Below are 10000 nucleotides of genomic sequence, written 5' to 3'. Positions count from 1 at the left end.
TCACTGGCCAGTACCACGGAGCATGGTATCCAAACGTTTCTCCTCAACTTTACCGAGTTTATGACCATCGCCTATCGGTTGCGGAACTTCTGCAGCAGCGTCCTAGATACTTCGGGGAAATCCATTCCTGCGCCTCACTCGTTTGAATGTTATGCAGCGGGAGTCAAAAGCTTCCTAACGAACATGGAAACGGTGATGATCGCGAAGGAAATGGAGCTAATACGCCAAGAACCGGGCAAAACGCACACCATAATCTCGCTGTTTCATGAGCTAGAACCAGAGCTGCTCGTGCTAAAGAAACTGTACGACATCCACCGGTTCTCTGTGCTCGATTGGACGAAATATCCGGCCCACATTGCGGTAGCCCATCTGCTTTCGGGATTGTTCCGTAGCGTAAAGTTGAGTGCCAACTTGGAGAAGGGCAATTTGGCTTTCGCGCTACTACTGGCGGCCTTAAAGTGTTACATGAACATGATCGATATCTGGTGGACGGAGGGTAGGCTCGATGATTGGCGAGACGAGTTTTTGGTGGAACGGCAATGCACGGATCCGCCACACATTGGCGTACTGACCGGTTACCAGGCGAGATTGTTCTCCAAGTGCAAACAACGTTGCTTCTACGTCAGCTCAGCCATCTCGGAAGTGATAGAGAACGATCCAATCATCAAACTATTGTTGCACCATTCACTGGAAGCTGGCTATACTTTGAATATTTTGAATGGCTTAGATAGGATAAGCGATATGCGCAGGGCGCATGAGTCGGAGGATGAAAACTTGGTTTATCTAAGCTTTTTGGGATCCATCGTAGAAGAGCTGGAGAAATTCCGGACAGAGGAGCAATCAGCGGAAGAAGTGGACACCAATCAAAAGGAAGGATGCGCAGTCAGGTTAATCGATGTAAGCATAGGTTTTTGCTTTGCCTGATCGCATCTGCTAATGTTTTATCAACCATACTTACAGAAACAAGGAGGGCACAAGGAACAGCGACTAACTAAAGAAATTCAAGAAATCTGCAACGATGATCTGCTACTTATGGCTCTACAAAGTACACTACAATTGGTCAGTGGACACACGGAGCGACATTCCTCCCTAGAGTTGACTCGCAAGCCGGAGCAAGAGCTTACGAATGCTCATACGCTGTACGAGAAATTGAATCAAATCTCTACACTACCGCTACCGCTGGAGCACGTGCTGTTTGATGCGATAAAAACGCTCATGGAAACTAAGCGACAAGCCGCCAACCATTACGTTACCTACATCTACAAAGATGAGTTTCATGTGATGGATCATTTAAGGAACATACGGAAGGTACTGCTACTGGAAGCTAGCGATCTGATGGACTACTTTTACAGTGATCTGTTTCGAAGAATCGAAGCCGGCGAGAGCTGGGCAAATCCGTACTTGCTTACGACTCAGCTAAGCGACATTCTCGCCTCGCGCTACAACGATATGATGTCGATGTTTACCGTAGAGATCGATCGTTCAGTCGGACACAGGCTAGAACACCCGACAGTACTGCAGGCGATCGATGCGATACGAGTACTGTACATCCCTGGTCACGATTTGACCAACATGATCAACGACGACACACTGGCCAGTTATAACAGCGTGTTTCGGTTCCTTTTGAAAGTGAAGTGGGCTCTGGGAACGTTAGAAATGTTGCGGTTTCCTTGGTCCCAGAAACGCAGGCCACCTTATGCGTCCTTCGGCATGATGGATTTGATATTGAAGCGATTGGCAATGTTGAAGTTTTGGATGATATTTTCCATCCAGTGTGTCCACTCTCACCTGATGACGCACGTGTTGCAATCGTTCGGCGAGCAGCTCGATGCGAAACTTGACCGTGCCGATAATCTCAGTGATATGATAACGGCGCATCAGATGTACATTAGCACCATCTTTGAGCATTGTTTTCAACAGGAGGACAGTAAGGAGGTTCTAGAAGGAATCAAACAAATGCTAGAGCTTGTGTCGATCCTACGCGATGAGTGGCAAACCACGACCAACTTTACGGAATTGGACGCTCGAGGAGAAATTACGGATAACAGTATGATTGGCGATTTTGTGTCTCGATGCCAAATCGATGAGCTGGAGCGGACGTACTGTAAGTGTCACCAGGAGTTGGCTAGACTACTCAGTCGGGAAGCCTATGGCAAGCAAAAACTACACCGTAAGTGCAGCGCTGCCTCCGGTTTAGCTTTAGCAGGTTTTATTGACGATTGTTTCTGTTCCAGTGACCGGTCTGGTCGATGCGTTTAGTTACAATGCACCGTACTAAAGCACACCACACGCATACGCAAACGCCTAATACTGCAAGCTACGTTTTGTCCCGATGTCGTCCAGTATCTGCTGCAACTCGTCGTCCTCGAAGCGTCCCTCCAGCGAAGGAATGAGCGCCTTCGCTTCTTCGGGTGATGCTGGACAGAGATTTCCCAGGGCGGCAAGTTCGAATTTGTGCAGCTTTTTCTGCATCAGCAAACTGTTTCGAAAAGACACAATAAACCACTAACAACCATGTGCGTCCACAATCGCTTCGGTGTGTCGCCCTGCTTACCTGCGAACGCTGGCGATGGTTTCCTTGTTGCGGAACTTCCGGAACTCGTTGGTGTAGGTGTACGTTTTATGGAACACTTCGGAAAACTCCTGCTCCTCCTCGGAGGATTCGTTTTGGTTCTTGCGATGCTCCAGCAGCATGTGCACTTCGCTGATCAGCAGCGTTTCGGCGTTTTCAAATTCTGCAGGTATACACACTCCGGTCAGTGGAAGATTCTGCAGCGACCGGGGTTTCGGAACTTACCTTTCGGAAACTGCAAGTCGGCCGCATCTTCATCGACCATATCGACCGGGTTGAAGCCAGCCATGGCAAAGAATTTGCGAATTAAACTTGGAAAAACGCTCGCGCTATCCGAGGAGATCGCCGCCGGAGTTTGTTTTAATTGTTGCAGCAGCAAAATGTCCCAACGATGGGGGCATTAATTTTGGGACATTTTTGAAAGTCGACTGTCAAACTAAATGTCATCAGTTCCCCCCCTCTCCCTCTCTCATTCTTCTTGCGCTTGCCGAACGGTTAACTAGAAATTTCCGCGAGTTTCCAAGCCGCAATTTCCCGAGTTCAAAGAATCTCGAAATAAGTGACCCCCATCGCACGAGTTTTCCGAGCAATAATTGAAGTGATAAAGAAGCAATCTGTGTTGCAGCGAAAATGGAGGACAGCAAAGATGAGGTAAGCAACGGAGACGACGGCGACGGCGGCGGCGGCGGCGCCCCGACCGAGGTCGCAGCGGAAGCTTCCCTCAGCTGACGACGTGGGTTCCGTTAACATCATAGAAATATTTTTGGGATGCGTCATGAAGAGCAAACAAAACTAATAGTTCTTCGGCCCCTGCGACGCCGATTTGCATTATGTATGGTCCGCAGCGTTTGTCCAAAAATTCCACTCTTTCGTGTGCCGGTCCATGGGCGATGAAAACTCGATGAGCGTCGAGCGGATTTGTCCGGCGTTTCTACGAAAGGGTTGCTTGATTGCACAGGAACATGTTAATAATCCGTTTGCGGAAAGAAATGGCCTACTGATGGATCCATAAGACGAGCAATTCGAAGGACGCGATTTAACACCCCACGATTGTAGGTGCGAACATTTTTGGCCGAACGATGAATGACTTTTAGTCATGCAAATTTCCCTGCTCCGCCGGGACTACGGAAGAACGATGCTAGCTCTATTTATCTCTGCTGGATAAGTTGGTTCCCGCTCTGACCCCAATATTGCACGCAACAGTAAAGCGCAGTATTGTTTGGATGGGGTTTGTTGTTGATGTTTTAGCACCAAGTAGGAATTGATCAAACTTTGGCGCGAAGTAATCCTTGTTTTCCCACTGGCTACGGCTTACTCTTGCTCCATTGGCCAAGCAACCCGGAACGACCGGATGAGGGAATAGAAACATTACCGGCATGATGGATTCCATTCCTGCGGCGCACTCCGTTTTGCCCGTTTCGATGATGAACTTTTCCGGATAGTTGTCCGCTGTTGGCGGACAGAATCGGATCGCCTGTCTCATTGGCCATAGAATATTCCGTTGTTTGAATGCGGTTTACTAATGATTCTCTTTTCATAATGTTAATTCTACACCAGCACCAGTTCGTTGTGGACGATGTCAGTAAGATCATAAAGGAAGCCATTGAGACGACGATCGGAGGCAACGCGTACCAGCACGATAAGGTGAACAACTGGACCGGATCCGTGGTAGAGAACTGCTTAGGAGTGTTAACAAAGCTGCAAAAGCCTTACAAATATATAGGTAAGTAAGATGGGCAAGTAGGCATGAATTCTATTCTTTATTGCTGCATATTAGCTATTTTCAAAAACGTTGGAATGGTTGAATCGTTTATCCGGCACGTGCCAAGAACCCACCACCAAGTCCTCCTCCGAAACCACCTCCAAGTCCTGCTCCGAAACCGAGTCCACTGCCAATTCTACCACCAAGCCCAGCATTGAAACCGAAACCTCCGTTGGATCCAAACTGTGCAGAGGGTCGCACATTAGCGTTCAAGCCTCCACCGCCCACTGCATTGATTCCAGCTCCGATACCGCTCACGGCCGTACCGACGCCTCGTACAATACCTCCGGCAAGGTTTGCTGCACCACCCAATAGGCCTCCTGCTAAGTTCAGTCCCGAACTGACAACGTTACCGGCCGTGTTAGCTAGTGCACCGAGAACAGGGCGGACGACGCCGACTCCGGGCCTGGGCTGGAATCCACCGATTCCTCCACGGCCACCGATTCCTGCCCCAATTCCTCCACGGCCACCGATTCCTGCCCCAATTCCTCCTCTGATGCCGAGACCACCCAAACCAATGCCGGCGCCAATTCCGATACCGACACCTCCGAATCGTTCGTGGCTTCCATGCCTGTGACAGCCTCCTCCTACGTTAGTGGCCGTTACGGTCGTCGTGGCTGGGGCAGCAGTAGTTGTCGTCGCGGTGGTCGTCGTTGACATACTATTCATGAGCTGGGTTAGAAGGTTGAGGATGGTGGCATCGGTGGCTGTTAGAGTTACAGTTTGTCCATTTATAATGACCGTAACCGTGATGGTAGTGGCCGCAGTCGTAGTAGTAGCAGCAGCGGTCGTCGTTGTAGGCGCAGCCGTCGTCGTTGTTGCCGCAGTTGTAGCAGCAGTTGTGGGCGCAGCAGTCGTCGTTGTTGCCGCAGTTGTAGCAGCAGTTGTGGGCGCAGCCGTCGTCGTTGTGGGCGCAGCCGTCGTCGTTGTTGCCGCAGTTGTAGCAGCAGTTGTGGGCGCAGCCGTCGTCGTTGTGGGCGCAGCAGTCGTCGTTGTGGGCGCAGCCGTCGTAGTTGTGGCTGCTACAGTCGTTGTAGTGGCGGCAGCTAGAGCTGCAAGAATCGCGTCGATCGTAGCTTGATCGCTTGAAGCTACAGTAACGATGCCTGGATCAAGCATTTGGCATAAAAAGAAGGATCGTTAAAATATTGCACTGGTCCTTTGGATACTAGGGCTAACGCTACTCACTTCCGTTGATGTCGAAGACGACTGTGTTACCAGCAACGGTCGTCGTGGCTCCGGCAGCTGTAGTGGCAGCCGCGGCTGTAGTCGTCGGGGCGGCTGTAGTCGTCGGGGCAGCAGTCGTGGTTGCAGCAGCAACCGTGGTGGTAGCACCGGCAACAGTTACGCCAACGAGCGAGGACGATCCCAGAACAGTGACTCCAATGCCTCCGACACCGACGTTAATTTGCGCCAGAGTTGGGCCAGTCAGCAGGCTGACGGCAAGTAAGATGGTAGTAAGGAAGTGCTGCTTCATTTCGTAGCTTTACCGTCGAAATGAGAATGCTGATAACGGAAGATTCTGAGTTGTGGTAGCGAATAGCTGGGTTTTATATACAATCCCAAGTCTTGGAGGAACGGGTGACGTCGATTGATGCAGGTGTTTTTACTTGGCGAGACACACGTGCAAAAAGCTCAGATGAAAAATGGAATAGATGGGTTTATTGTTCGCGCCGAGAAAGTGCGTCAAATGCGAGCAAACGGGGAGACGGTTTTACGTTGGCAATGTTTTTGGTTGTGGTCAAAGGGATGATTGTTTTATGAATGGGCTACAGCACTGGATCTTGCTTGGTCCAGCTTGTTGAATTAGATTTGTATTGAACGAATGTAATAATGAAGACTATGGTTCGATTCTATTGACAATCGACCAACCACTTGATGCGTTAGTACGATTGAGTTCATGGCTGTAATCGGTACGTTACGGTCTTACGGATCTAACCAGCTCGCGCGTCAAGCTCTATCACTTTGTTGTGCGTAGTAAATTATCTGAAAACTAAATCATCACCTTAAAGAATCGTAATAGGGCAACAGAATTGATGGTGAGTGCCTAGTGTCACATTGCGTGACGCACGCATCATCATCATTATGCTGCCGTTGAGCTCACTCTGTCACGGAATGTCCGCTACGACGATGAATCCTTGTCGACCGCCGGTTGGTCTTACTTTATGCTTAGTATAAAAGAAGAGAAAAGTGGTAGATGATAACTATATGATCCCTCTTTTATGCTCCTTTTCCTTTCTAGTAACGTGTATGATTATGCAGAAAAATGGTGCGGGTCTGCATACGGCAAGCTCCTGCTACTGGAATAACGAAACAGACGGATCGTGTACGGTGCGCTGGGAGAACAAAACGATGTACTGTATCGTGTCGGTGTTTGGGCTTTCGATTTAGGCAAAAAAAAGAGGATGAAATTGAAACGAACACTCATATGCACTACCGACGCGGGCAGCCTTTCGTGCAAAGGTGCCATTGCTGGCACATAAGGGCTGTCTTTAAAACACTACTATTGCACTGTTGCTAGTTTCATCTCATTCCTGAATTATTCTACGATCATGATTTGATAAATATTTGATTGTTTCCCTCGCAACTTTGAGAGTGGCACCAAATTAATGCACCAATGCAAACGGCAACCATGAACTGCTTCTAGAGATAGAGAGAAACAAGGTACGGATGAACCGGTTGCGCGCGTGAGCTTTTTGTAATTTATTATTTTTTAAATTAAAAAAAAACATACTATGCATAAGTGCGCGACGATAACGTTTACGCTCGCTACTCATGAATTGTTATAAAGGCATCACTTGAAACATCGTCTCAAACTGTTTTTATGTACTAACCGCTAGTACCGTTACTATCTAACTGCAGCGCTTTTGATACTCTCCCGATTACTCCTGTTCATATTTACCTATACGCTCTGCAGTAGTTTGATGATGTGCAGTGATAGACAACATCGGAAGGCCATATCTTGTGGACGGTACGGTGCAGACGATTAAAAAGAAAAGCTGTAAGGCTGTGTAGGACTGAAGGAGAACAAGGGAAGGGCACAACAGTCGAAATGTCGTTCCTGTAAAGACAGATCGCTACTGATCGTTTGCATTGTGTATAAGTAAGGGAGAGGACGAGGCGATGGACGAGAGCCGACGTCGCGAAGAGGTGTAAAATATCAAATGAAGGTGGCGATCCCGGCGACCGACCGGTGAAAAGTGTCTTTGCATCCCACATTTCCATGTAATTAGGTTGTACGTTGCGACAAGGTCCTAGCGAAACGGAGGTGAACGTACGTTTTGTTGATGGGCAACTGATAAACACTAGAAATAAAAATCAAGAGGAAACACCAGACGTACGGGTGTATTTCATTTCAGACATTTTCCGCTCAACAATTCAAATTCTAGTTCTTTCGCTTCAGCACATTCCGAAACATGGCTGTTTGCACGTGCGGCTTCGCTTGAGTAAGCATAATTAGCTATGAATTTTCATGAACTTCTTTCGATCGTCCGCGGCAGGATTGTGCAAACTGTACTAGTTGCTGATGTATACCGGCTGCATTCAACGTGAATCCTCCGGATTCGAAGAGCATTTAAGGGAATGAAAAATGGGATACCGACGAGCAAGGGGCTATCACGAATCTAGCGGTCGAAACTATCGGATAGCGCCGGGAAACATGTGCAATAAATAATGCATCGGTAACGTTATTATCAGCACCGGCATCACGAGAACAGGCGCACTGGTGATCCTGTCAGCGGTGATGCGAGGGTGTACGGGGTTTAAAGCAACAAAGTAGGCAGCGCAAGGGTTGAGGGCTGAATGGATTTCGTTTCATACTGGCAGCAACGGTAGCTATGGCTGCGGGCAGCGTTATCCTGAGCGGACACCATCTCATTCTTCGATGCGAAGTTTTCTCACGTACGACCGTTTTCCGGCTGCGTGGTATGCAATTTAGATGATGTACTCCCAGCAGCGGAGGAGTGCAGCTGGTTTGCCACTTGCGGCTCGTGAACCGCGAAGATGGTAATAAATGAAGCGAAGGAGAAAGGAAGCAAAAAGGCAACCTTCCACACCCAGCATGGCATGCTGTGGGACCATGCGATGTATACGGTGGTAGTAGTCAATCAAAGGATTGCAGTGCAACTGATGCGAATCTGCAATCAGGTACAGAATATTGCTCTTTCAATCCTTGAGTTAAACTGCGAGTAGAGCGAACACTCGACGTACGAAATAATAATGAATTTCTATACACGAGTCAACGATGCATAAGATTTTGGGATGTGATTAGAAACTATTATTCTTCGGCTTTGTTTCCGAAGCATGTGGAATCATTCGTTGGAGCATAGAAATCTTAACAATGGCCAACAGGCGGGAACAGAATCGTACCATTTATCAGATTTAGTGCATTTTTTTCGTTTAAATTTTACGTTACTCGATTTTCTGGTTTAAGAAGAAATTCGAAAAAGCGTTTAAAGATCCCTCTATATCTTGCAGAGGGTTCCATGTTTGATTTTCAAACTTTCAAGGATGTTCAAGGATAGAGGGAAGCGACAGATAATAAACGGATGAACGCTGTTTCGGGTGAAAGAGAAAGAGGACTGACAAATTTGGCGGGAACAAAGTTGAGCAGTTGATGAACAGCCACGTGTTCCTAGCACTAGGATCGTTTTCAATGGTACGATCATTAATGTCGACCACCAATTTATGATGGTGGTGTCTTTTCATTCAAATGCAAATTTTCTAGATGGTTAAAAAAATACTTAAACCTTTATTATTCAATTAATAAACACTGCACGTGCTTGTTTAAGTATTAAGCATCAAATTCAGATCCGAACACAACATCACATCTTTTATCATCATCTCATAACAGATACCATTAGGGGAAAAGAGAAGAATGCTCGGCGGCATGATCACCGTTGCGCAAACTCCATAACACGAACGAGATGAACACGATGATGCACGTGCGGCCACTTCTACTTCGTTCAACCCAGAGATGGTAAAACTGAATTAGCATCTCAACAATTTTAGCGTCTTTAATGCAACTCAAATCGTAAAGGTAGGTTCTTTAAAAATATTATCCTTTTTTTACAGTATGGTAAAACATTATTCAAAAATATTAAAGCAGGAAAAATGTTCAAAGCCGAATTTTTACATTCATATAACCTAAAATCTTCAAATAACGCACTTTTATGATCCGAATTAACTTTAGTCCCCCGTTTAGGTGCTTATTCTGTAACTTTCGATTACGATGGCCTCAGGCGTTCGATGATTCATGCGAATTTCGAAACGTTTCGAAAACAATAAACAATTCAAAATGACAGTTTGAAGTAAAAAAACTGTTAATTAACTTGTTTTTTTCGGTATAAAAACGACTTAACCTTTGTAATAATAGTATACGATTAGCAGAAAGAAATTATTGATGCACAATCAGGACGCTATAACTGTTTTTCAGATGCTCGATGCTCGATGTAAACAAAACGCCAGCTGTCGACCACAAAAATGCACTCGACATGCAGGCGATCGTGAACACCAAATGAACACAAAATGAACCAAATGAATCGAACGCCTGAGGCCATCGTAATCGAAAGTTACAGAAGAAGCACCTTACTTCATCCAATTCTTGAATCATTGCTGCTTGGCCACCACTGGTTTATCTCTTTCTCGATTCTCTTTCTCACTCTGGC

General features: G+C 46.9%; 4 protein-coding genes across 4 annotated transcripts in view; 2 read left to right on the top strand and 2 right to left on the bottom strand.

Moving 5' to 3' along the window:
• LOC126570801 (gamma-tubulin complex component 5) overlaps nucleotides 1-2365 on the top strand; it is a 3436-nt gene extending 1071 nt beyond the window's left edge. Inside the window, exons 2-4 of the mRNA XM_050228799.1 lie at nucleotides 1-897; nucleotides 961-2170; nucleotides 2235-2365. The exon at nucleotides 1-897 is cut by the window's left edge and continues 891 nt beyond it. Coding sequence (XP_050084756.1) covers nucleotides 1-897; nucleotides 961-2170; nucleotides 2235-2278 — 2151 coding nt within the window. The 3' untranslated portion in view covers nucleotides 2279-2365. The remainder of the gene's footprint in view (nucleotides 898-960; nucleotides 2171-2234) is intronic.
• Nucleotides 2188-2936, bottom strand: LOC126570802 (DNA-directed RNA polymerase II subunit Rpb4). Its single transcript, XM_050228800.1, has 3 exons — nucleotides 2798-2936; nucleotides 2555-2735; nucleotides 2188-2479 (listed from the first exon to the last, which is right to left on the bottom strand). The coding sequence occupies exons 1-3, from the start codon at nucleotides 2859-2861 to the stop codon at nucleotides 2305-2307; spliced, it is 420 nt and encodes a 139-aa protein (XP_050084757.1). The 5' UTR covers nucleotides 2862-2936; the 3' UTR covers nucleotides 2188-2304.
• A 119-nt stretch (nucleotides 2937-3055) lies between these two features.
• Nucleotides 3056-7670, top strand: LOC126573076 (dynein light chain Tctex-type). The gene is made up of 3 exons (XM_050232911.1): nucleotides 3056-3223; nucleotides 4130-4295; nucleotides 6577-7670. The coding sequence occupies exons 1-3, from the start codon at nucleotides 3203-3205 to the stop codon at nucleotides 6723-6725; spliced, it is 336 nt and encodes a 111-aa protein (XP_050088868.1). The 5' UTR covers nucleotides 3056-3202; the 3' UTR covers nucleotides 6726-7670.
• On the bottom strand, nucleotides 4313-6551 carry LOC126573075 (mucin-19-like). The gene is made up of 2 exons (XM_050232909.1): nucleotides 5523-6551; nucleotides 4313-5440 (listed from the first exon to the last, which is right to left on the bottom strand). Exons 1-2 carry the CDS (start codon nucleotides 5809-5811, stop codon nucleotides 4383-4385), a joined length of 1347 nt encoding a protein of 448 aa, XP_050088866.1. The 5' UTR covers nucleotides 5812-6551; the 3' UTR covers nucleotides 4313-4382.
• Nucleotides 7671-10000: the final 2330 nt, after the last annotated feature.

This window comes from Anopheles aquasalis, chromosome 2 (assembly GCF_943734665.1).
Source record: "Anopheles aquasalis chromosome 2, idAnoAquaMG_Q_19, whole genome shotgun sequence".
Taxonomy (NCBI): Eukaryota; Metazoa; Arthropoda; class Insecta; order Diptera; family Culicidae; genus Anopheles; species Anopheles aquasalis.
The sequence above is the reverse complement of the archived record's forward strand: the minus strand, read 5'-3'. Positions and strand labels throughout refer to the sequence as shown.

Coding starts and splice junctions, on each gene's coding strand:
- LOC126570802 (XM_050228800.1), bottom strand. CDS start 2,861: ATGGCTGGCTTCAACCCGGTCGATATGGTCGATGAAGATGCGGCCGAC. Junction 2,736..2,797: donor CGACTTGCAGTTTCCGAAAG/GTAAGTTCCGAA, acceptor GTATACCTGCAG/AATTTGAAAACGCCGAAACG. Junction 2,480..2,554: donor ACCATCGCCAGCGTTCGCAG/GTAAGCAGGGCG, acceptor TTTTCGAAACAG/TTTGCTGATGCAGAAAAAGC.
- LOC126573076 (XM_050232911.1), top strand. CDS start 3,203: ATGGAGGACAGCAAAGATGAG. Junction 3,224..4,129: donor TGGAGGACAGCAAAGATGAG/GTAAGCAACGGA, acceptor ATTCTACACCAG/CACCAGTTCGTTGTGGACGA. Junction 4,296..6,576: donor AAAGCCTTACAAATATATAG/GTAAGTAAGATG, acceptor TTTCCTTTCTAG/TAACGTGTATGATTATGCAG.
- LOC126573075 (XM_050232909.1), bottom strand. CDS start 5,811: ATGAAGCAGCACTTCCTTACTACCATCTTACTTGCCGTCAGCCTGCTG. Junction 5,441..5,522: donor CGTCTTCGACATCAACGGAA/GTGAGTAGCGTT, acceptor TGCTTGATCCAG/GCATCGTTACTGTAGCTTCA.